Source organism: Durio zibethinus, chromosome 3 (assembly GCF_047325235.1).
Source record: "Durio zibethinus cultivar Kanyao isolate XHJ-2024 chromosome 3, ASM4732523v1, whole genome shotgun sequence".
NCBI classification, from domain to species: Eukaryota; Viridiplantae; Streptophyta; class Magnoliopsida; order Malvales; family Malvaceae; genus Durio; species Durio zibethinus.
In genome coordinates this window covers 4,640,697-4,664,832 of record NC_143164.1, presented here as the reverse complement: position 1 = coordinate 4,664,832, position 24,136 = coordinate 4,640,697, and the positions used below count along the sequence as shown (strand labels likewise).

The window sequence follows — 24,136 nt, the reverse complement described above, 5'->3', positions numbered from 1 at the left end:
GTAGTGAAATATTAGGATGAAGTTCCAAATTCACTAATGTATTGGGCAGCCTCTTTCGTAGGCAGTGAGAGTAACTAGACTCAAAAGATTAAATACATAACCCACAAGGAGTTAGCTCAGTTTGCAAGGAAGGAGCTCTCTTTTCTTGTCAACCAGGATTCAATCTTTGTAGGGAACACTTCGAGAGTAAAATTTTGAATGCATTAGCCTGATGTGGGGAGGTACGCCTTAAGATAGCCCGGGTAGGGGATTAGATCTTGGGCATACCCTATTACAAAAAAAAAAAGAAGGTAAATACAGAGGGGAAAATTAAACATATTTTGATAATTTATCATGATTTACAGTACTGTAAGTTTTTATTCACCAATGTCAAGAACAACTGAGATCTAAGTTCATCCCATTTCTCAAGTCAACTTATAGCGTCCAGTTCAGGCCTTTCAACTGTATTTTATTATATGGCAGAGTTAAGCCTCTATGTTCTCACTAAAATTTCCAAAAGACTATATCAGTCGAGCTAGTTATCATCTTTTTACCTTGTCCAGAATTCAAGAGCCTGGAATCTAATAGCAGACCATAGAAAAAAATAATAATACTGTAGTTAAAAAAAAAAAAAAGAGCTGTGCATAATAAAGGAAAGTGACATCAAGTCAGGCAGTAGTTCTTAAGTACTAACATGGGGTTCGTGATTTTATGTTATGATTGCATTGAATATTTTAGTTATTACATATTATGGGTTGGATTAAGTACACCTTTGTCAATGGAAATAATTCTGGAGTCAAACTAAAAACAGATGCATATGCATATACATAATTTATGAAGCAAAAGAGTAGATTTCCTCCTGAAAGAGTTTCAGGGACACATTCAAAGTAAACAAGAATGAAAAATGATGCTGGTAAAAGAATACTTGAAGAGTTGAAGTACAAATTGGCATGATCTAGTAACTTCTATAATTTACACGTTCATAATTTAGGAAACCAGACAAAACGAAAAGGGAAAGAGGGTGGGGGCCTTTTAATTGAGAGAAGAAATGAGGACGTAGGTGCATTCATCACAATGGGTTTTTGTTACAGAAAGAAGACAATATTTCATACAGTCTCGTTAGTGCTAACACAATCTCCATCCCCACGATAGCAAGTAAGAGGTGACCACCTCAAGCCAGTAGATTGATGAGGCAGACAAGAATCACATATGTCAATTCGAGATGATGATTACGATTGTTGATGTTCAATAACTAGGAAAATTACAGCTCAAATTTTGAGAGATTAAATTTCATCTCAAATCTTTGACAAAGCACCAAATTAGAAACCTACTAATAATTTATTTTTAGAAAATTGGGGGATCAGTTAGCAGCTGTAACACTCGTTTTTTACAGTTTCCTGTTGGAGTTAGATAATAATATTATGTTGTGCAAATCGATATGCTAATTATGTGCCGGGAAAAGGACATAAGGAAGAAGAAAACTTAGAAAGCATAAAAATCAGCTGGTTATTTCTTGCCAAAAACATTCATAGTTCATACACAAACATAAGCTGCATACATAGGCAACCTGAAGTTACTGTCTGGACAGGATACAGAAAACAAGCTGGTTATATAAGATGATACAATTTCTTCAGATCATAGAAATGACTTTGAGATGGCTATGTGGAACCACCATTATTGGGATGACCTGGAGGTGAAGCTTTTGGTATGTATGGAATAAGAGGACTACCATGCTCAATAGGACCAGGTTTTATAGATGCCTTTGAACTTGGAACTGGATCAATGGGATGGTAATCTTCTAGGTCCACATTGCTCCTCTTTTCATTGCTTGGATTGTAGCCATTCCCCTGCAATTTCAGAAGAGAAAATTTCTCAAATTCCATAAAAAGGAGTTCCATAGTTCATTTTGGCCATGTGGTGAATGTACCTTCAGCTTCCTACTTGTTCCTGTTATACTCATGCTACCATCACCATTTTGGGAAAACTCCATACCTGGAACAACATTAAAGAAGCTGGCGGCTATTAACATATAAGAATTATTGAATCCTACAATGATTTATGTCTGGTTGCTGCCATTTATTAGATTTACCAACGCAGTGTATTAACGTTAGCAAGAATATTTGATCTTCATCTAAGCAAAGAAGAGGACATTTCTGATCAGTCAGTGAAGAAGCATTGCTAGTATATCATGCATTGCCTTGACATGCAAGCTTCAATTTAAGCTATAGCGTTACCGGCATGAATGGACCAACCAAAGCCTATATGTGGATCAAATAGTTACAAACATGATGGAAACAGACCAATAAGTAATTGCGCTAAACCCTCCCAATTCTGCAAAGGTTAAGAAACCATGCATTTTGCAATAACACCATCCCCAATGCAGCAATTACCCGTATTTCAGTCATGAAAAAAACCAGGAATTTTGTTTTAAAGGACAAATGAAATATCTAGACCAATTAACCGAAGTGAAAGAAAACAAGTTAAAACATTTACCAGGAATGGAGGAGCTGCTGGAGAACGTAGAAACAAGAAAAGCTGTCCCGAACACAAAGAAGAAAACCCAAATCCCAGGAACCTTCATAATGTCAATGTTATAGCCAGATGACGATTTCCTCACCAAAAAAATAGTGTGCTTGTCCCTTTACAGTTACACCCTTGAAAAGACCTCTCAAAAGCTCCTTATATGCAGCAACTCAGCCCATGAAAATTTTCATCCCACCATTTTTTTAAAAGAAGTTGGAAACCCAGTTTTCCTCACCCCAGATTTGAAAAACTTCAAAGTCGACCAGAAAATCCGTGGGGATAAGGAGATGAATGAAGTAGGGTGACTCCTGTCTAGTGCCTAAGGACGGCCCATGCTATGCCTTTGAACTTGTAGATATCAAAAAAATATAAATATATTCTAAAACTTTAATGGTGGGTAAATGACTAATAAAAGAAAGCATGTAAATTTCATTGTCTGATCTCTCTAAGGCTGAAGTGATGCAGAGAAGGAAGTAATTGCCATGCTTATGCAGGGGAACAGTATTACAGTGAGGAATGAATGGAAGAGACTTTAATGCCGAAAAAACGAAAAGGTGTGTGCTGGAATGCGGCTGTTGGGCACGTTTGTGGCTATGGAAACCTCTTGAGCATTTGTTTTGTGCCAACTGCCATGCACTTTGTTTTAACTGTTACACGCCACCGTTTGCATGCCTTCTGATCTTGCTTTTGTTGGATTCCAGACATCAATGAACACGAGATTATTAGTGTAATTGGGAGACAAGGCCCATGGAATAATTGGGCTTCCGAAGGACCCAAGAGCAGAAAAAAGAAACGCCTTTACCACCCAATGGATAAGAAAAGATTTGCTTAAGCGTCTATCTAGTTTCACTCTTTGTTTATTTGTGTTATGGAAATTGGAAAATATAATGAACGTTGAATTTTCAAAGGGAATTAAGGGTAAGATTGTGGATTTAATTGTGCTTAAAGTCAGAGTTTTCTATTTGATTTGGGATTCATATCAACAGGGGAAAAAACGAGAGAAAAAAGAGTCACGGGCTTGCCTTTCACATCACAACCTTCATGGTTTGGAGACCTCCAGCTTTCAGATCATAACTAAATCTAACCTAACCAATGCAGTTTTGAATGCTTGAATAAATGATTTTGTAATGTCTTTGATCCAATGAGGTATGAATTATATAAGCAACGACAAATGCACTTCAACCGATCAAAATAAAATGATTTAGACCTTTCACCACTCATTTATTTTCAAAAACAGAAAATGATAGTGACTGATCGATCCTCTAACATTAAAGTAAAACCTTAAGGCTGGAGGAGCTTTCGCAAATCACATTAGACATTTTCAAATCACATCAGCTGCAAGGATGTTCGTCTTCCAGTCAAAAGAAAAATCATGCCATTTCCATATGATCAATTATTAGCAGAAACATTCCAGAAAGATTCAATACAAACCAAATGCCAAAGCACTTTCAAACTAAACATCAAAGCTTCAGATTTCAACATGTTTTTTTCGCATATTCCCATGTAAAGATGCTCAAAATATGGCTAAGAGAGAGAAAAAGCAGACTCAGAAATGGCTGAGGGATCATTCAAAAGTTCATAGATAAGGTAGAGTAGCTACCACATACCATATATATAATACCCACAAACATGGCGGTATGTTATTAAAGACAAGAAAAACACACAGTAGATATTTTTTATTATTAGATAGTACAAGATAGAGCATGGAGATAGGAAGTGATGGAACAGTCAATTGGCAGGCAGCTGATATCTACAGATAGCTGAGATAAAAAGGAAGAGGGGCAATCTCACAAACCAATCCCTCCTTTCTCCCCTTTATTGTGGTTGGACCTATGAATATCCTTATCAAACCATTTCTAACCCGGCTGGTAGGATGAAAACTGAAAGCCTGAGTGAAAACCGCAGGTTCAGAAGCTGCGACAAAGAAAAGGAGCACACCTAGCCCATCCAAAGCACGATAATGGTCTCTTTTTCCATATTCTCGGGGATCGAACTTCTGTTTCGTTTCTCCTCAGCATCTCCCACATCACTTGCACATCCTCGTACTCACAAGACCTCACATCCTTTCTCAGTTTCAATAGTCCTGTTCAATCCGAGAAGCACAATAACTAAGTAATCGGACATAAATGAACCCGTTCCAAAGGAATTCTTTGTAGTTTCAGACAATCCAGTTCCCTTGCACATTTTTAGATAACCATCCAAAATCCAATGTCTTTTAAATGGTTCCCAATAAAAGTATCAATGGTTAGCCTTTAAGAACTTAAATGAAAGTAAAAGGAGATACAGCTAAGCCACCCCTACCATGCCTTCTACATGATTTCTTCCCCCTTCCAAAAAATTCAAGAAAAATTGCTAAAATCAACATTAGCAAATAAATTCCCTCAAATCTAACTCCTGTTTCATTGCTTATTGCTACCTTAGTTTTTAGAAGATAAATTAACACGATTAAAAAAAACACCATTGAACCCGAAGTTTAGCGTTCATGTAATCACATATATTCAAATTTCGATCCGTGCAATCCTTTCTGTATCCCCAGATACAACCTCTTTGTAAAAAAAAATAATTTAAAATAAGCCAATGAAATAAAAGCAGCTGATCGTCTGTTAAAAAGAACACACACACACACACACATGGGAATCTTTGCTTTTGTATGCAAAAGCCGTATAATTTGAGACTGCCACCGACAGCTTCAATGTCTGCTTCCAAGTGAAGCACATAATATTCCCTAATTATTCTTAAAAATTCAATTATCCAATAATCAACCTATCCAAAAAGAAAAACATACAAATATAAAAATATTTTTTAACCACAAAATCTTAACCAAAATGATCCGATAAGAGAATCTTGAGAATGTGGATGACAATTCAAGATCATGTGGTTCATAAAGATTTCAAGTAGAGAACAAAATTACAAAACTTCTAAGAAAAAGACAAAATATAATAGAAAAGCAAAATCCTTCTTGATCTCATACGGAAATCAAAATCATCAAATCGGCGGCAAATGAATCAGACGGTCGTCGAGAATTAAGACTTACCGCTTTTCCGAACCCCGAGGCGTGTGGCAACACCTGTCCAAACCCTGCGCATTGGAATCGTCATTCTATCAAAAACTTGCATTCTTCTACCAACGAATCTCTCCCAACCGAAATTTCTTCTTCTCGTCCAGCTGAGAGGAGAGAGAGAGTCCTCTGAGAAACGAAAAAGAAAAAAAAAAGAAGACTTCAAATTTCCTGCAACCAAATTCACCAAAAAAACGAATTAAAAATCAGAGAAACACTAACTGAAGTAATAAAAAAGAATTTCTTAAAATTGGAAGATCAACTAGCTTTGCCTTACCTCTCTCTCTCTCTCTCTTTCGTTCTCTGTCTTTATTTTCTTTGTCTTCTTTATTTTTTTTCCTCTCTCCTCTAGGGATGCCATAGCTCTCCATGTTCTGTATTTTAATTGCTACTTTTAGCAAAAAAGGAAAAGGACAACGTACGTGGATGACGCCATCATGTTTTCTGAGGATGCCACGTGTCTTTTTTAGCCGTTAGGAACCGTGTTTGGGATCCAAAGCCGTTGTCGCGTTCGATCGCGACGGCAAATCTGGTACACTACCTGACGCGATGGTGCTTTCTCTCTCCCACGTGGAGCTTCTCAATTGGTTACTTGTTTCCCTCGTCGTACGAACCACTCGAGATGTTATTTATTTGGACCCACCAAGGTTTAAGCGGAGGATTTTGACCCACGTCCCTGCCAGGGCGCGTGGCTTAATTTTGTGGAGTATGGTCGTATGCGCCAAAGAAATAATCGCGTGGCTTTAACCGCAGATTCAAAGAGGCAGAGAAGGCAGAGGATCGAGGAAGCCAGACCACGTCAGTGATTGTATGTGATCAGAGAGTGAGCTACGTGTATCTAGAACAATGTTTTGTCGGGCAATGGAACACGTGGCCTGTTTAATGGAATGTCTACTTTCGGGGGCCCACAGAGTTCAGAGAAGAAAAATATCAGCTTCTACTTAAAGGCATTTCTTTAATCTCGTTCAAAATATCTTTTTTGGAGAGGTTCGTTGATTCGTTTGTTTCTCTCAGAAACCACGTGTACCCCCTCAATTATGATTCGACGTTTACAAAACATCCTGTTCGACAGGTTTGATGGGCCCCTCCTCCAAAATTTGGTCCATCCATAGTGGAAAAACTGATACTATTGGACTAATCAATGATACAAACGATCACCCCAAATCAGACCCTAGATTGGGTCAAGATCAACGGCATGGTGTCTCTTTCAAAAACATACTGTCTAATGTATCGTGAAATAGCTCAATAAAAGAACAAGAATGGCGGATCAGAATACGATCATACAGCAAAGCTGATTTTATAATTCTAACTCTGCAGAACTCGAGGCATTGTTTCCTTGATTAGTGGAAACATTTAATCCTTGTACCTCAATTCCTCGGTCAATGTCTTGCCTGAAGAATTTCGGTTTAACAGCTAACTTGAGCAACTCTTAAAGAGTTTCAACGTCGAAACCCTCGTTATACAATAAGATTTTATAACGAAACGACATAAAAAATATTATATATAAATTTAATATAATCAAATTTTATATTTTAATAATTTTAACACAATAATATTATTCATATATCATGTTCGTATTAAACAATAAACAATAATAATGCACTTCAAACATAATATTTTTTATAACACAAAAAAATTTAAATTTATTTAAAAAATAAATTAATAATTATATTTATCATATCATTTTTTTGTTTAAATAAATTTTTAATTTTTAATTTTTAAATAATTTTTTGTTTAAATATTAATTTAAATAATATTTTTTATTTAAATAAATAAATTAATCATATATAATCATATTATTCTTATACAATCATATCGCATTGTGTTATATTATTTAAGTAATTAATAGTATCATGTCGTTTTATGTTATTTTGATATAAATTAATTTTAAATATTTTAATTATGTTGTGTAACGTAAAACATATATAATAAACATATTGTGTTTGTATTTAAATTACTTGTGTCACTTAAATATTTGTATTGTGTTCATGCCAAAATTATTTGTGTCGTGTCTGAAATCATATTTGCTACGAAACACGACAGTAATTGCCTGTCTACTTAATGCTCACTTTCTTTAAGCTTGCCATGTATTTCAAATAGATTGTCCGATTGCAGGCACATGAACTATTAATTAAAGGCTGCCAAAAAAATTAGGAAGATATTAGTTATAGCAATCGGATATGAAAATGTTGTAAAACTAAAATAACATTCTCCTCTGATCTAAACAATGATTTCGCTATTCTGAGTGAAAAAAAAAAGAAAGCAATTAACCCGAAAATACCTGGAGATGTACAGGTGCAAACTTGTATGTAACAAAATCACAGATTGGCCAGAACATAACACCATTTATCAATGACGGGTAGAGGTCACGCTTTAATCTAGCCACAATCTCTTCACCACTTTCACCAGAGTTTGGCAACACAATAAGAAGTCAGAGAGAATTGCTTTGCTGTAATCAGACGACCAAAATTAAACAACCTGAAACTTAGTTATATACATAAGTACAAGATAGGAACCAGGCCTTCATCTTTGAAACCATTTGTGGTAGAACTAAGCTATCATGCTCCATCTTCAGAGGATTCATTCAATTGCTAAAGCTAGCCAATAAAGACTAAACAAGAACAAGGTACCATTAGAAAAGTAATCGAATGAAGTGTTTCAAAACCAGGCAACCTCACAGAGTATGCCAGTAGCCAAAAAAGCAGTGCTTGATACATGCAACACTAGAGACCTAAAATATCCTACTAGATTCAAGCGACACCATTCCATTTTCATCCAAGAAGAAGTGTCAGGTGTTCAGCTGAACAGAATCCATGAAATAATGATGGTATACACACCTAAGCTCTTGGCCTGCTGAATTCCACAAGAACCATAATAGGTCCCACTCAAGCGGAGATGTTGAGAACATAGTTTGATAGAAAGTCCCAACTCCCAACATTGTACTGATAAAATATTTCTCATTTTTCCTTTTAGAAAAAGGGGAAAAAATTTCTTACCTTGCAGAGCCGCATTGTAGGAGAAGGAAAACAGTGGTGCTCACAGGTCCATAGGCAGCCTGCCTCATGAACATTTTCTTGAAGGTCGTCAGCATATCTCGTTTAGGCAAAAATTTTGACAATAAGTTAAACCAAAGATGTTATAATGGCCCCAAGAGAAGCAACCGATATCCAGCCACCCGTAATGTCCGTATTAAGTCATAACCTTATTTAAGTCATAACCAGAAGATGCTGATGTGATCATCCAAAAAAGATGTCAATCATAAACATGTGAGAAGGAAATGTAATTATGGTAAATCACCAGATAAAACAATAGCACCATAGAAATGCAAAAACAAAAACCAAGATCATAAACAAGGACCGCATTTAGAACCGTGTTAGCTTACAGTTATACTGGAAGTTAATTGTAATGTTCATATAACAGTGTCATTAACTTAAGAAAAAAATTCACAGAGAAGCAATAATTCAACAAAAGATAATGACTGCACTATTGCAAAGCCATTCTTTCCCACAAAAAGCAAGCGAATAGTTGCAGAAGTTAATCAGAAACAAAAACCAAAGGAACACTATAAAACTAATTATTGGCTAATTTGGAGAACCAAAACCCTTCAAGTATACAAGACAATTGGAGCCATTATGGGTATAGGAAAGTGATCTCCTTTCCCTTGATATCAAACTTTAGTCACAATGATTCCTAAGTATGAAACGTTGAAGGAAAATCTTAAATTACACCTGGAAAACTATGTCAAAATTTCAGCAATTATTAGCAAAATTGAAAAGTTTGAAATAATCAATTTGGTTTGAGGAAAAAGGAAAATCTAGGTATTTGCCTGGGAAGTACAATCAGCAGCGGCAAACATAATCGAAGTTGTGAAAGCTTTTGTGATAAGCGGTTTGGTTTCGAGCTTCCCTAAATACTATCCCAAAAACCCCACCTTTGGCGACGATGACGACGTTGAAACGGACCACGAAGGAGGAGACCCTTTGAAACTTGAGAGTTTATGAGGGGACAGCAAAGAGTAAAATCTCCATCTTTGGCCCGTAAGAGAAGCTCCGTTGAAGCTTTTTCCATAGAGGAGAGAATGGCTAGCGGAGGAGAGTCGAAAGCAGCAGCGTAGCGTTTGACGAGACAGCTGGTCCGGTGTTGTAATCTAGAGATAATAGGCTCATGAGCCCATATTTATAGTGGGCTTTGTTCCATTACTAACCGGGTCAACTGACCCAAAATTAGCCTTTTAGTCTAGGCCTATTAAAAGCAGGAACCACATCGTTAGTTGCTGCTATCCTTCCTGTTCCTTCGATCCACTGTAAAAACTACGCTTTCTCTCTCTCTCCCTTTGTGAAAATTTCCCTTTTTTTTTTTGTAATTTTTATCTTCAATTACTGTCCATATTATATTATCCGGTAAGCTGAAGGATTCCCACTCATCAGCCGGTTAGGCGGAGGCAGAGGCAGGGGCAGCGACAGCCGGTTGCGGGAAAAGCTTGTGATGGACCCTTCCATAGTAAAGCTCCTTGAAGAAGACGAGGTTTTTCTTTCTTTTGGGTTTTTTGTCTCTCTGCAATATCTCTAGAATTCGTAATAAGTTAAGGTTATTTATTCAAGTTTCCAATTTGTTTAAAAAACTGATAACAGGACGAGTCTATGCATTCTAGAGCCGATGTTGAGGCTTTCCAGGCCGCGCTGAATCGAGATATTGAAGGCGATGCGTCTGCTTCCCAGCAGTCTGATTCAAGTACTGGTATCATCCTTTTTTTTGGGGGGGGGGGGGGGGCGGGGGAGAGGGGGTTTATTTTTTGTTCTGCTGCAAGACAAAGAAACTAGATTTGTTTTCCAAACGGTAACTTTAGAATGGAATTCAGTAACTTTGTTCTGCTGCAAAACAATTGTTATGAATTGCTTCTATTTGGAAATTCACGAATGGCTGTTATGTCCACGTTTTAAAAACACAGCAGTTTTGTCTCAAGGAAGCGATCCATCTACCAGTCAGTCACTTGCACAATGGCCGACCACGGGGCAAGATGGAAACACCAACTTTCAAAATCAACAAGCTCTTCAAAGTGCACAGCAACAACAGCAGGCTTCATCTGAAACGAAGCAAAAGCAACAGGGAGCTGTTGTGACGGAGAGTCAGCAACATGTACAACAGCCAAATGATGTTCCGCAAGAATTTAACCGTCTACCACCTCAACAAAAACAAGCCCAAGATGATCGTCAACAAGGAGTAGCTGAACAAGTTTCTGCCCAGGTTCCTCAGACGACTGGGATTCAGACTACTGAAAAAAGTCCTTTACCACATGAACCAGAGAGAAGCAATAATCAAGAGAGTGAATCACAATATGTGAAATTACAGAAGATGAGTAATCAACAGTCCAGTGGGACAGAGCAGCCAAATAGTCCTATGAATCGAGGAAAACAAGTTCCATTTGCTGTGTTGTTGCCTACCTTACTGCCCCAACTTGATAAAGACAGAGCCATGCAGCTTCATACTCTGTATGGTAAACTAAAGGTGGATTTCGGATATCAGCCCTTTTTTTACAATTATCCTGTTTATTATTATTATTATTATTATTATTATTATTATTTTGATAATATTATCTTGTTTATTTAGTAATGGATGCAATAGACAGAATGCATTTTGTTTTGCCTCTTTCTGATTTTTCTACTGTCTTTAACTGTTAGAAAAATGAAATTGCAAAAGATGGATTTGTCAGGCACATGAGAGATATTGTAGGAGATCAGATGCTGAGGTTGGCAGTTAATAAGTTACAAATGCAGGTGAGCGCTAATGTCTATGTCATTAAAGTAAAAACTGATGCTTTAATTGATTGCCTGTTAATTTTGAAAACAAGCTAAAATTCAGATCCATACTTTCAGATGAGTTCCAACCAATTCCCTGCAGCACGGCTGAATGCTCCACGGATGCCATCTGTTGGTAGTGCCACACAGTTTGCTGGTCCACATTCATTAGCTCAGCTGCACCAAAAAGGCCCTAATTCTCCTGCCAACTCATCTCATGCCCCCTCTCCAGCAGTCCCCACGCAGACTAATTCAAGTTATTTATCTATTGAAAACAAGGCTCAAAAATCTCAAGAGATGGATCGCCAATCAGATTCTCGCTTTGGAGTGCTAGGAAGCCAAATTTCTTCCTCCAGTTCAACCACTGTGAATCAAGAAAGAGATCGCTCTTCAATTCCTGTACAAGGAATTAACAAGCAGCAGCAACAACATTTGAATTTCCCACAAACTTCTCTTGCCATGTACGGGAGTAATAATTATCACCCATATTCTGGGTCAAATGTTAATAATTCAGTTTCCTCTCTAAAGCCGCAACCTCATGATTCAAAAATTAGGCAAATTGCACATCATCAAAGCATGGGATCAAATCCTGTAGGAGGACCAACCCAGGCAATGAACATGATGAGTGGGCCTAAACTTGAGAGGCAAAACTCTACTAATGATCCAAATAGATTGCAGGGTTCATCTCTTCCTCACTTTTCTAGCAGTTCAGTTCCTTGGCAAGCCTCATCAAGTAAGGAGCTGAATCCTGGCCCTTTGTCATCAGTGACATATGTGAAACAGGAATCTGTTGATCAAGGCGCTGATCAGCACAGACCTCTCTTGCCTGCAACCCAAGGGTTGTCTACTGCACTAGCTGAACAGGGAAATGCAGTTATAACTACTCCAAAGGACGAGTCTTTAGAGAAGCAGTCTTCTAGAATTGGCTACACCACGCCTTCCATCACAACTCAAACGGATTCTAATGTCCTGGTAATCTCATCATAGTCTATGTTTTCTCATTGTGACATCTTGATGGATGATTCTGGATGCTCTTGCTGATGCCTATTAGAAGAACCACTTCTCTTAAAAGTCTACATGAAAATTTATGCATTAAGTATTTACCATCTTGGGGTGATGCTTTTTTTAGTTAAGAAGTGTGTATACTCATGAATTGCTAGGTATAACCAATTTGATGTCTGGGGCCTAGCTGCTTCCCTGATAGTCTTGGTGGGATTTTTTTTTTTTTCCTTCTAGGGCGAGTGACCTTGAACTTTGTTAATGGATCATGTGTTGTCTTGCTGACTTGTTAGATTTAACTCTTTAGTTGTTCTGACTTTAAAGTAGGCAAACTTCCCTAAATCTATGCTACATAACAGGGTGGTTGACACATGCAATTAAGTATATGGTATTATTCTTGAATTTTGAATTTATTTTCTTTCAGTTCACATATTTGAAATTAATATAATTCTGTGTTTTCCTTGGTGAAGTGCATGCTTGTGACTTCTTGCTCTCTTTTGTCAAATTTCACATTCTTTTTATATTTATCAGTTGGGCTCTCGGAATCCATCTGTGCCCACTCCAGTTGGTGTCAATGCAAGAACCCCTCAGAAAAAGCCTTCTGTTGGCCAGAAGAAACCACTTGAAGCTCCTGGTTCATCACCACCTCTGTCAAGGTTAAAAAAACCTCTCTGTTGCATGATTGCCTAGAATGATTATCAAGGACCATTAAGAATGATTTAATTCCTTCTTGATGTTAACCTTTTATTAAATCATTTTTCATCCATATTCAATGGGATTTCCTACAGTAAGAAGCAAAAAATGTCTGGAGCCTTTTCAGATCAGAGCATTGAACAACTAAATGATGTCACTGCTGTCAGCGGAGTCAATCTCCGGGTATGATACTTTTTGGTCGTCTTTGCCTAAATTTAATTATTGAGTAGTTACATAGAGAAATATAAGCCATAAAATAGAAGTCACATCCTTTTGACATTCTGCTATTAAATAGGAAGAGGAGGAGCAACTACTTTCTGGCCCCAAGGATGAGAGTCGAGTTTCAGAAGCATCTAGAAGGGTTGTGCAAGAAGAAGAAGAAAGACTTATTTTGCAGAAAACCCCTTTGCAGAAGAAACTGGCTGAAATTAGTTAATATTCTTTATACCTCCCTGGTCTATAGTTCTTTAATTTACATTTACATTCTGCTTTTCATTGTAAGCCATATCTTTCTCACAAATTCTTGTCCATTTGTCTGTGTCTTCCTGCAGTGGCCAAAAGTGGTTTGAAGAATATAAGCAATGATGTTGAGCGATGCTTGTCCCTGGTGAGATGCTAGCTTCTTGGCCCTTCTCTTTAAATGAGTTTATACATTTCCTCATGTATCTTAATCTCTAGTGTGTGGAGGAAAGAATGTGTGGGCTCATATGCAATTTAATCAGACTGTCGAAACAGGTCAGCCTCAATTCCTCTTAGTTAACATGAATTTTTCTTTATATCTTTCTAATTTGGATTGAATCTCTTGTAGCGTGTTGATGGTGAGAAGCCTAGGCACCGGACTATTATCACCTCGGATGTTCGGCAGCAAATTATGAGGATGAACCGGAATGCTAGGGAAGAATGGGAGAAAAAGCAGGCTGAGGCAGAGAAGCTCAGAAAACTTAATGAAGTGGGTGCTGTTTCTATTTAGTGATATGATTATCTATAATGCATTAAAAAATATAGGGAGGAATTAATAATTCACAGGAATGCACCAACAGACATAAGAATGGGCATGCTGTATCATTTATTCCTTAACATTGCATATATTAAATATTTGTGGATGCAGCCTGAGGCTGAGACTGCAGTTGATGGTGACAAGGAGAAAGATGACAGTCGAGTAAAAGTCGTAAAGGTATTATCGATGAGTAATTTTCCAATCATTATGCGTTCTTTAATCACCCAAATAAGGGGAGTAACTCTCTGGTAATGTGCAGGTAAACAAGGAGGACGATGACAAGATGAGGACCACTGCTGCAAATGTTGCTGCACGTGCTGCTGTTGGAGGGGATGACATGATGTCAAAATGGCAACTTATGGCTGAGCAAGCCCGCCAAAAACGTGAGGGGGGAATGGAGGCAGCGACTGGTTCTCATGCAGGTAAAGATGTGAACCGCAGGCCTCTATCTGCATGTGGAAAAAATACAAAGGACAATCAAGAATCAGAAAAAAGGGGCCTGCTCGTTCCTCTTGCATCTGGTAAGCTTGGTTCATGGCTAGATCTCTTCTCAATTTTAATTTGGATGCATTTAACTGGTTAATATGGTTGTAAGGTTTATCATGCATACTGTTACATTAGATGGCAATGCTGGTGATGTCTGAGCAATTTGGAATTGGTTCCCGTTATATTTAATCATATAGATTGGTAGTCACCAGCATTATGCATTTTACATGAAATTGATTCAAGTATTGCACTATAAAAACAATTCATGGTAGTAAACCTGGTAGTAATATGCACTGGCATATACTAAGATATATAAATAATTAGGAAATTTCTTTGTTGATTTGAACAAATTAATTATCTGTGTTAAATTCATTTTTGAGCATTTGAATGACTGTAAAGCAAATGTGCTTGTATGAAATTGCTCCAACATCTAATTATATCTCTGGTGTGTAAGGTAATTAAGGCATTGATAAAACCCAAACAATCATATATATTATGACCTTAAAGAGTTCAGAGTAAAGAAATCATTCCTGCACCGCCTGTTCCAACTTTTACTTCTGTAGATTTTCTTCTGTTACCAAGTTGTTATCAGGACTCCTCTCCCCTAAAATTCTTCTTACCTTGCAACCAGGGGAGGACGGTTCCTGTCTTGTCCACTCTATTTGATTTGTTTTTCACTCTATTTTCTTTCAACAGGGGCAAGTAGGAAATTTGGCCGGAACCAAGGTGTCACACCTCATACTAAAGTGGCTCGTACTATTTCTGTTAAGGATGTGATTGCAGTTCTGGAAAGGGAGCCTCAAATGTCTAAGTCTACACTTATTTATCGCTTGTATGAAAAAACCCGCTCCGAGCCTACAGCTGAGTGGTCATGATGCACCTTTATACTATAGTGTCCATGTTTTCCATTAGATATCTGATTATAGATAATGGAATTTGAGATGTCTATGACTGTACCTTTAGGATAATGGCGGGGAATTTTATAAAACAGCTGGATCATTGGAATTTACAGGATTTTAGATGCAGTATTAACCTAATCTTACTACATTAACCGGGCTTCAGAACCATAGGGAGCAGCTGGATGATTTCATGTTTGTTCTTTGGTAATTGTTATATTCTGAAATTGTTTGTTAATAAATAATGTTTTAAAGGTTGTGCTCTTCTCTTACTATAAAGAAATAAGAGAGAAAAGGTAATTACAGTACTTCAGCTCTCATTTATTGATATCTTTAATTTCTGTCTCTGACTGGTTTACTGCTGGTATGAAAGAATGTTCATCTTTGGTTTAGTGCATTGAATTAAAATGGGAAATCTTCAGTATCATCTGTTGTTCCTGAAGGGAATATTGACTTAGATTTAGGATGGCAACTGGGCATGTACGATTATTTGGAAGCTTTTGAACTGGTTTTGTGAAACCTGCATATCAGACTCTCATACTAGAATTTTTCTCAAGGGAATTAGGAGTTTATGATTTTGAGTCATTTAGAAAAAGAAAATAGGTTTATAGAAGAGTTAAGGCTCCAAGCCTGGAATTAATGGAGATTGAAAGACAAGAATCAAGATGATGCAGAAGCCTGACACAGCCTGTGAAATAATAGGAGACTAGGTTATTATACTGTGAAGTGTGATGGGAAAACTATAAGCTGGTTGAATGGTGATTAATTTAATTCGGCCCAATAATATTAGAGATGAAATTAAACAACATTAAAATGATTACATATAGCCAACGAGGATGGATTGAATTGGTAAAGTTTAAATATGAATTCATTTGCAAATACTCTTCCTTTCCGGATAATGAACAAGTCTCTCTCCACCTTAAAATTTTATATTCAAAAAAAAAAAACTAAAATGAAACCCACAAAGTCAAAGTCATTCTCTTCCTTCCCCTAATCTAATTATATTTCTCAAATCCTTTTTTAGTTAATTAATCACAAGGCTTTCTTTCATTGATGGAGGCTACAACAGGCAATGAACTTCAACATGGTCGCATATTGTAACTGTGCCAAATGGAATTGAAAGTTTATGTTCTTTTTTATTAATAAAAGCTAGAAACTTCAAGTTGAACAATCAATATATGTTTTATTTTATTCATTAAAGGAAGAAAAAGAGAGACAGAAACTTTATTTAGATAAAGATATAAGGTAAAGTTTAGCACAGGCATCGACATTTTCATGTCCAAAATCAAAAGGCAAGGCAAGATATAACCGATATTTATTCGTCACGCATGAAATTCACGAGCCATCAAATGCTGAATAAATTTCTTCTATCCCCACATTTTCACTTAGGCATCTACCTTCATCATCACCGAAGAGAAAAATTCTTAATCTTTTTTTAATTAATAAATTAATTAATTTTTATTGTCATAAAATGAAAATAAATGGTTTTATGAGATGAAAAAAACTAAAAAAAAAAAAAAAGAGTTGAAAATCTTATTAAGCGAAGAAATGAAACATTGTCGGCGTAAATCGAGGTACTTACAAAACACATCAACATCATCTTGTTTTAATTTTACATTTTAGAAAAAAAAAAACCCTAAAAATTTAAACAACAACAAAGGAAAATGAAAAAACAAGAAAAAAAGTTTATATTATAAATTTTATATATCATTAATAAGATAAATGATATTACTTCATTAATAAATTTTTAAAAAAAAATTATATATTTTATTCATTTAATTTAAAAATTATTTAAAATTTATATTTAATCATTAATAAAATAACGCCTATGATTTTATAACAGAATATAAAATTATAGATAAATATAAACCTAAAAAAAAAAAAACGATGGGCGACTTATGTAGCAAACAGGCTAACACACGCGCTGTTTATGCGAATGAGGGAAACTCAAACAAGGGAAGTAAAACGATCCGAAGATACGTAAACTGTCGCCACGTCAGCTCACATTGGAGGCTTATGCACTTTTGTCTAAAACCTCCGTGACTTGCCAGCCAATAAGGGCCCCACTTCCGCCCCCATAAACTTGCAAAAGTGGGTCAATCCCATTTCTCCCTCAAAGCTTAATAACCCGAAAATACTTTCCTCTTCTCTACAAATATCCTTTGCCTCTTCTCACCCTTCTCTCCTTCTCTGTACATTTTTTTACCATTTTCCAAAAAAAAAAAAGTTCCCCTATATAGTTCATCGTTAGACAACTGTGCTTCTTATTAATCCCATCTTTCTTTCTGTTTTAATCTTTGAGTTTGTTAGTTTCAACCATGGAGATTATCCTGGAGCTCTTTTTGACAGCTTTTATAGCTCTTCTGGTTTCTTTCTTGATAGCCAAGATTGTTTCTTTGGCTATGGGTGGTGATTCTGGTTCTGGGTTGGAGGAAAAATCTTTGAATGATGTTGATGATGAGATTATCATGGAAGAGATGGAGTTTGCTGAGAAATTGAAAGTTGAAGGCCTTGAAAGTCAAAAGAAAGTTGAATTTGTTAAGGAAAGCGCTGATCAGGTTCATATTTTCGAAACAGGACAAGTTGGGGTTGATCAGGGTTTTGAAAGTGAAAAGAAAATTGAATGTTTTCAAGAAAATGCTGACAAGGTTGATGAATTTGAAGTTGGAGAAGGTGAGGTTGTGGAAAGATTGAAAGTTCAAGGCTTTGAAAGTGAAAAAGAAGTTGAATTTTTGCAAGAAACTGCCAAGAAGGTCGATGATTTTGAAGCAGAACAGTCTGAGGTCCGTGAAACAGAAGTTGTGGTGAATCCTGATGATATTGTTGTCAAAAAGAAGATGGAGAAAAAAGAAGTTGAGGAAATCGGTGAAGAATTAGAGGCTGAAAATGAAACCAAAGTGCAATCTGAAGAGATTACCGTTGAAGAGAGTCAAATGAAAGGGCTTGGGGAAGAAGAAAAAGAGGTCAAACTAGAGAGTGATGATGATGATGATGATGATGATTGGGAGGGGATAGAGAGGAGCGAATTGCAGAAGATTTTTGGAGCAGCTGTGAAGTTTGTTGAGCATAAAGGAGATTTGGTAGGTTTGGGGAATCATGTTCAGATGGAACTTTATGGACTCCACAAGATTGCTACCGAAGGGCCTTGTCACGAGTCACAGCCTCTGCCTTTCATGCTCTCTTCTCGCTCCAAATGGTAGCAAACTTTTCCTACCTATATTTGACTATTTGTTGATTGATTTCTCTTCTTCATTTTGCTCTATCCTTTTGGTTGGTGTGCAATGTGGATGGTTAGACTTAAGTTTCTTAGGTTTAAATGTCTCTCATGTTTGTGTCATTGTCGAGGGAAAAGATAGGTATCGTCTTTGATACATTCAATTTTTATCATTTGTCAAAACCACCAATTAAGATTTCAAGTTTAAACAATTTAGAAGCAATTACATAATCAAGCTAAAAATTGGAAATTGAAAAGTGTGTTAAATTTTGAGAAAACTTTAGTGATGAGATGGTAAAATAAGAAAGGTCAGAAGCCTATATTATTTTCATTTCGTTTCCCACTGCTGTAATTAACCAGTAGAATGGTAGTTGAGAATGCACATATATCATCAGTTGACATATTTGGTAATGCATTGTCTAGTTTTTGGCTCTTATAGATAATGCCTCATACAACTAGCCATCTGAAACACACTAAAGTCAATGTGGAATGACACAAAAATCATTAGAGTTTCTGTAGTGGTCAAATTGGGATTGACCACTATAACTGGGAAATTATGTCGAACTCAGAAAAAAGCTGAGTGTGAAACTCATTGGGGCCTAGCCTATACCAAAATTACACGGTATAGCTTGATTGGTAGTTATAAACTTATAATAACAGGGTTGACAGCTGCTATGTATGAGTGATGGACAGCACTGCTTGCATTGTGCAAGGAATGCTTGGCAAAGGCTGGGGAACATGAACCCAGATGCAGCTATGGAGCGGTATGTTGCCCTTCTTTCAGAAAGAGTTCCAGGATGGATGGAAGATAATTCTGATGTGAGACCTTGCTTTTCAGGCGGTGACTTTATTTGATTTCTTTAGTGACTTCTATTACACAGAATATTTGGAAAATTTTATTCTGACACAATTCTTTGTACAGGGAGAGCATAAATTTGAATCTGCAGACCCAGGAGTTCCCGGTGCCATGTCTCCTGAAATTAATTCATTTCCTGGTCAGCAGACCAGTTTTACACAAGAAAGGTGGTTTGATGTTGGCAGTCTTGGATTTTCTTTTGTGCTCATCCCATTGTTTATCACACCAAAATTTTGAGCCACTACTTTCATATCCTGCAGGAACGTGGAATTGAAGTCTGCTACTGGAAGAGATGACATAACTGAGAGCACAAGCTTTGGGAAGCAGGTATCATATTCATTTCCCCTCCTCCCTGTCAATCTTATATGGAATGAACGATGCTATGAATTAGGTCAATGGAAAAACCATTTTATCAGACAAACATGAACAATTTATGCATGTATGCTCAAGTTATGAGTTCCAAATTCAAATAGCCGACAAGCAAAGGAAACTCTAGGATCTAAATGTGTTAATATATATAGTCATAAATCTAAAATGTGTAAGGAAAAGGATCAAAACGGGTTTGCCTAATAATTTATGTGGTGGATACACTTTCTCAGGCCATTATTTTACCATGCTAAAGACATTTTAAGGGTTGCTTTTCAGCAGATATTCTCCTAAAAATGCTAAAAAGTTTACAAATTCGATCTTGCAACTTTAAGATTTCTTTTATATAAATCTTAGTTGAAAGAAATGCAGCTGAAATTAGCAACAGAAGATTTTGGCAGGTCTGCAAGACAGAGAAAAGAGTGATGACTGTTGCCTGCTTAACTTACTTTAGAAAAGATAACTACACTAAAATCGTTCTTCATTCATTATTGTTAATTTTCTGGAGGTCCAGTAGCTGAATTGCCCAAATGGAGGTATCTTTCACATAATCCACCATCCATATTTTGATAATGTCAAAATATCAACCAATGCCTGCGGTGCACCTGGAACTTAATAGCAACTTTCAAGGCATCTATGAGAGGTGTGATAATATGTAAACATTCCTCTTATTCTGGAGCTATGTACTTGCTGAAAGGGCAAGTGCTGCTTTTTTCGGCTTCTGTCATTCACAGAAACAACTTGATTCATCTTTTTGAACAGCAATCATGTTGCAAATGGTTCTTTTTCCTTTATTATTTCAATAAACTTAAGTAGCAATTCCAAGTTTTATGGCATTGGAAAGTTCGGATTATTGATGATTGTATTCCAGCTGTGTCAATAACTATCACAAGCCTCCAAGAATGTGGGGCTGAACGCTCATTTCTATCCTATTTTTAACTCAACATTTGTTATTGCTTCCTTTGGTATGATTACCTGAAGTGATTCTCTAGAGGGTATATAGATCATATATAACTTTATTTGTTATGAAATTTCAGGCCAAAGACTGATTAGCATTGCCCTGACTTCATCTCCCCAATCACAGGGGCCATGCTACTGGGTTTGCTTGGTCAGGAACAAGACTATATTCGCCACCAAGTATAAATATCTGCCTACACTGAATTAATCTATCGTGCTGTCTATCTGCATCCTGCAACTAAATAATGTTGTGTGGTTAAAACAGTAACTGTTAATTATTGTACATTATGCATGTAAATAATATATGCGAAGCACCCATGTTTCTAATAACTCAAATGGTTGGCTGGTTGTGATTGCTCAAGTAAAATGCTAATATATGCATTTACCTAAGTGTTCAATGACGTGAGAGAATGTCCAATGTTTGATAGTTGCATCTCTATATGATTTTTATTGTGAAAAGCATTTAAAAGATGGTCTTATTTCTCTTGTATTAAAGTTCCGCCCACGTTTTAAATTGTGGAGGAAGGTTGGGTTCTCTGCATTTTAGTAATCGTGTTCATATGCTTGATGTTGATGGGAACATTATAGTATTTAGGCAGTGCATGGTTTGCTTCAATTTCTGGTAGTTTAAACGTCAACCATGTTGTTGATGACACAAAGTAGGCCACAAGGTTGCTGAGGGTACAAGTTATGATTTGTGCTTTTGACAAAATCCAAGTCCCTCTTCAGATTTAATGTTGTTGTTTCAAGGGCAATACCAATAACCCTTTTAAATTCACTTGCCGATCCATTGGTCCTAAACCTAATCTTGGCTATGTAATGGGAGTGAGCTTGATGATGAACAGTTAAAGATGAAAGAATAAGAATGACTGATTATTGATGAATGATTGTCACCTTTATCCTTGCGACTAACAAGCCTGACTTTCAACAATTTAATTAAGAGCAGAGCTGATTACTAGCATGTTTAAATAGGTTTAAGATTAAAAATAAGATTAGACTGAATCAGATTTAACTCAATTGATTCATATAATATTTTTAATATATAATATTTAACTTATTTAAATTTTAAATTTTAATACTAAGCAATCTTTTTCTTTATATCTAGACTGTTATCTTTATATATATATATATATATATGATAAGATTGGCTCTGCTATCGATGTCCAACTATCATGGCGTCTCGGTTGTCGTCTGGTCCATGCTTAGTTAGAAAATAATAAGCCAAGTCTACCTCCATAATACGAATTGCTTATAACTGACTTCACATAGCTTTGGGATCTTAAATTCTAGTAGTCTACTTTGAAATCAGGTGAAAGATTGAATTAAAAAGTGATGGAACGTTGACTTAGCATTTGTAACATTTTTGCCGACATTTTTTTTGTTTTTATTTTTGATATGTATTGGAGAAATTATGGTATCATAACTATTCATTCGGATTTCAGCAGAAGAGAAAAGGAGATTTATTGGGTTTATGTTTTGTTCTTGATCATATCTACTGTTATTCTTAGAGGAGACATTAACCTTGTATATCATAGGATGAAGCTAATAACACTGCATATTTGATGAAAAACTAAAGAAAACGGCGAATTAAGCGTTATAAGTTGGAGAAATCTCATCCTTATTCTCTCCATAAACAAACATTGGAGCTATTTCCGTGGATGGTTCTTTTGAGATGCAGAGGCAGAACCATGTCCTCCGCCACCTTTTCCTCCACCCGGTGAGCCATATCCTGAGCCTGCGCCATACCCGCTTCCCCCTCCATTGCCACCCCCACCACCCCCTCCATTGCCAAAACCGTAGCCACCACCATTCCCTCCACCTCCGCCTCCGAATCCACCACCTTGGCCCATGCCACCGCCGGATCCAAAACCACCACCGCCGATATTGCCCACGCCTCCACCACTGCCAAAACCACCACCATGGCCATTTCCCACACCTCCCCAGCTGCCATAACCACCACCACCACCACGGCCATTGCCTACACCTCCCCCACTGCTAAAACCACCACCAGAGCCTCCTCCATAACCACTATCTGCAGTCACTGGATAGCCAAAGTCTCCACCATGCCTGTGTCCAAACCCCTTGTTGATCATGCGACGACTCATGCCACTCAAAAACCTTCCTTCTCCTTTTGCTTCAACCACATAACTAAAATTAAACCACAAACACAAACAAACCAGTCCCCAAAAAACCGCAGTTCGTCTTTCCATAACTCCACTACAAATTAATCATAAAAAACAATAAGAAAATACTCAAAGAAAAAAGAGTTAATTAAAAAGAAAACAAAAGATGGTCGAACAAAAAAAAAGAAAAAAAAACTTAATGATAGCTCTTGCAAAGTACGTAGCTTAATGATACTTTGGCACTGTTCAAAAATAGCATATATATATATATATATATATATATATATATACGTATACAACCTATGTATTGTCGTGGCCTTGGCCGTAGAGAGGTGTGATATGAACCGGAGCGTGATAGCTGGTTCTGGTGATGAAGCGAATTTGCATGACTAAAGCTCCCAGAGGGTGTATTTTGGCGCGCGTCTGCTCAGTTCCTTTGGAGATAAAACTTAAATTAAAAATTTTTAGATAAAATTTGTGAATTTTTTTAAAATAATTTATTAAAAATTTTAATAAAAAATTTAAATTGGTAGAGTTTACTATGAAAATCAATATCATCTAAAAAAATTATTAAAAGCATTATTTATAATTAAAATTTGATTAATACTTATTAAATGATAAAAATTTTATAAATACTTTTATTGAAAATATCTATCTAAAAATATATATTAAAATTTGTTAAAAAATTTTCAAATTTTATTCATTTGATTTATGTAACGAGATTTTTAAATTAATAAATTTTAAATTTAAATTTAATTTAATTATTTTAAATAAAAAATTTTATAAATTTTACCTAAAAAATTTCATAAAAATCTTTTTCATTGGACGAAAAAATGAACAAATATGTCCATGGCCGCGAATGCGGAAGCCTTCACTCTAGCAATAAAGGCCTTTCAAGAAAATGGGCTTATCTTGGGCTTTGATGAAAATGAAATTATAGACCATGTTATGGTTCACTCAGCAGCGAAGAACCCAAGAACAAAATTTTTTGGATAGGCTTCACAGACTTTCTAATTGGTATTTTACGATGGACTATGGGGTCATTGACCTATGATTCCCAGAAGCCAGTTCTCTTGATTCTTGAATCGAACCTCCCTTGTCTTTGGATATTCCTCGGGGACCCGCCCGATCCGCAGACTTGTAGCTCCAATTTCAAAGACTCTTGATTGTGTGACAAAAAATCCATCTTCAGCA

General features: G+C 36.5%; 5 protein-coding genes across 14 annotated transcripts; 2 read left to right on the top strand and 3 right to left on the bottom strand.

Moving 5' to 3' along the window:
- Nucleotides 1-1,466: 1,466 nt before the first annotated feature.
- On the bottom strand, nucleotides 1,467-3,918 carry LOC111276698 (uncharacterized). The gene is made up of 3 exons (XM_022862480.2): nucleotides 2,473-3,918; nucleotides 1,907-1,971; nucleotides 1,467-1,826 (listed from the first exon to the last, which is right to left on the bottom strand). The coding sequence occupies exons 1-3, from the start codon at nucleotides 2,558-2,560 to the stop codon at nucleotides 1,638-1,640; spliced, it is 342 nt and encodes a 113-aa protein (XP_022718215.1). The 5' UTR covers nucleotides 2,561-3,918; the 3' UTR covers nucleotides 1,467-1,637.
- Nucleotides 3,919-4,055: 137 nt separating this feature from the next.
- On the bottom strand, nucleotides 4,056-5,992 carry LOC111276768 (uncharacterized). Of its 2 annotated transcripts, none has more exons than XM_022862604.2 (3): nucleotides 5,838-5,992; nucleotides 5,537-5,731; nucleotides 4,056-4,585 (listed from the first exon to the last, which is right to left on the bottom strand). In XM_022862604.2, exons 1-3 carry the CDS (start codon nucleotides 5,929-5,931, stop codon nucleotides 4,410-4,412), a joined length of 465 nt encoding a protein of 154 aa, XP_022718339.1. In that variant the 5' UTR covers nucleotides 5,932-5,992; the 3' UTR covers nucleotides 4,056-4,409. The 2 variants fall into 2 exon arrangements, with proteins under 2 accessions (XP_022718339.1, XP_089614316.1); XM_089758190.1 differs by having other exon boundaries at nucleotides 5,537-5,733; nucleotides 5,842-5,859.
- Nucleotides 5,993-9,835: 3,843 nt separating this feature from the next.
- LOC111276415 (transcription initiation factor TFIID subunit 4b-like) lies at nucleotides 9,836-15,734 on the top strand. Of its 4 annotated transcripts, none has more exons than XM_022862381.2 (14): nucleotides 9,836-10,084; nucleotides 10,192-10,291; nucleotides 10,512-11,065; nucleotides 11,239-11,334; nucleotides 11,434-12,327; nucleotides 12,886-13,010; nucleotides 13,143-13,230; nucleotides 13,343-13,478; nucleotides 13,599-13,654; nucleotides 13,726-13,782; nucleotides 13,856-13,996; nucleotides 14,156-14,221; nucleotides 14,304-14,565; nucleotides 15,227-15,734. In XM_022862381.2, exons 1-14 carry the CDS (start codon nucleotides 10,046-10,048, stop codon nucleotides 15,403-15,405), a joined length of 2,793 nt encoding a protein of 930 aa, XP_022718116.2. In that variant the 5' UTR covers nucleotides 9,836-10,045; the 3' UTR covers nucleotides 15,406-15,734. The 4 variants fall into 4 exon arrangements, with proteins under 4 accessions (XP_022718116.2, XP_022718053.2, XP_022717986.2 ...); XM_022862318.2 differs by having other exon boundaries at nucleotides 10,509-11,065; XM_022862251.2 differs by having other exon boundaries at nucleotides 10,192-10,297.
- Nucleotides 15,735-17,618: 1,884 nt separating this feature from the next.
- On the top strand, nucleotides 17,619-21,220 carry LOC111276027 (acyl-CoA-binding domain-containing protein 3-like). 6 transcript variants are annotated; one of them, XM_022861772.2, is made up of 5 exons: nucleotides 17,619-18,622; nucleotides 19,354-19,459; nucleotides 19,563-19,663; nucleotides 19,757-19,823; nucleotides 20,900-21,220. In XM_022861772.2, the coding sequence occupies exons 1-5, from the start codon at nucleotides 17,745-17,747 to the stop codon at nucleotides 20,909-20,911; spliced, it is 1,164 nt and encodes a 387-aa protein (XP_022717507.1). In that variant the 5' UTR covers nucleotides 17,619-17,744; the 3' UTR covers nucleotides 20,912-21,220. The 6 variants fall into 6 exon arrangements, 3 of the variants coding, with proteins under 3 accessions (XP_022717507.1, XP_022717588.1, XP_089614315.1); XM_022861853.2 differs by lacking the exon at nucleotides 20,900-21,220 and adding an exon at nucleotides 20,371-20,819; XM_089758189.1 differs by lacking the exon at nucleotides 20,900-21,220 and adding an exon at nucleotides 20,251-20,819.
- A 226-nt stretch (nucleotides 21,221-21,446) lies between these two features.
- LOC111276318 (uncharacterized) lies at nucleotides 21,447-23,610 on the bottom strand. Its single transcript, XM_089757725.1, has 4 exons — nucleotides 23,243-23,610; nucleotides 22,507-23,036; nucleotides 22,341-22,370; nucleotides 21,447-21,688 (listed from the first exon to the last, which is right to left on the bottom strand). Exons 2-4 carry the CDS (start codon nucleotides 23,027-23,029, stop codon nucleotides 21,447-21,449), a joined length of 795 nt encoding a protein of 264 aa, XP_089613851.1. The 5' UTR covers nucleotides 23,030-23,036; nucleotides 23,243-23,610.
- Nucleotides 23,611-24,136: the final 526 nt, after the last annotated feature.

Excerpts from the sequence above, each read along its gene's own strand:
- LOC111276698 (XM_022862480.2), bottom strand. The coding sequence starts at position 2,560 with ATGAAGGTTCCTGGGATTTGGGTTTTCTTCTTTGTGTTCGGGACAGCT. Across the intron at positions 1,972-2,472 it reads CAGCAGCTCCTCCATTCCTG|GTATGGAGTTTTCCCAAAAT; the intron begins GTAAATGTTTTA and ends ATGTTGTTCCAG. Across the intron at positions 1,827-1,906 it reads GAACAAGTAGGAAGCTGAAG|GGGAATGGCTACAATCCAAG; the intron begins GTACATTCACCA and ends CTGAAATTGCAG.
- LOC111276318 (XM_089757725.1), bottom strand. The coding sequence starts at position 23,029 with ATGGAAAGACGAACTGCGGTTTTTTGGGGACTGGTTTGTTTGTGTTTG. Across the intron at positions 22,371-22,506 it reads AAAAGGTGGCGGAGGACATG|TGTTATTAGCTTCATCCTAT; the intron begins GTTCTGCCTCTG and ends TCAAATATGCAG. Across the intron at positions 21,689-22,340 it reads TTCATCCTATGATATACAAG|TCATTCTTATTCTTTCATCT; the intron begins GTTAATGTCTCC and ends ATCAATAATCAG.
- LOC111276768 (XM_022862604.2), bottom strand. The coding sequence starts at position 5,931 with ATGGAGAGCTATGGCATCCCTAGAGGAGAGAGGAAAAAAAATAAAGAA. Across the intron at positions 5,732-5,837 it reads AAAGAGAGAGAGAGAGAGAG|GAAATTTGAAGTCTTCTTTT; the intron begins GTAAGGCAAAGC and ends ATTTGGTTGCAG. Across the intron at positions 4,586-5,536 it reads CCTCGGGGTTCGGAAAAGCG|GACTATTGAAACTGAGAAAG; the intron begins GTAAGTCTTAAT and ends CGGATTGAACAG.
- LOC111276027 (XM_089758189.1), top strand. The coding sequence starts at position 17,745 with ATGGAGATTATCCTGGAGCTCTTTTTGACAGCTTTTATAGCTCTTCTG. Across the intron at positions 18,623-19,353 it reads CTCTCTTCTCGCTCCAAATG|GAATGCTTGGCAAAGGCTGG; the intron begins GTAGCAAACTTT and ends GCATTGTGCAAG. Across the intron at positions 19,824-20,250 it reads GCACAAGCTTTGGGAAGCAG|AAGATTTTGGCAGGTCTGCA; the intron begins GTATCATATTCA and ends AATTAGCAACAG.
- LOC111276415 (XM_022862185.2), top strand. The coding sequence starts at position 10,046 with ATGGACCCTTCCATAGTAAAGCTCCTTGAAGAAGACGAG. Across the intron at positions 13,011-13,142 it reads TCATCACCACCTCTGTCAAG|TAAGAAGCAAAAAATGTCTG; the intron begins GTTAAAAAAACC and ends GATTTCCTACAG. Across the intron at positions 13,997-14,155 it reads AGCTCAGAAAACTTAATGAA|CCTGAGGCTGAGACTGCAGT; the intron begins GTGGGTGCTGTT and ends TTGTGGATGCAG.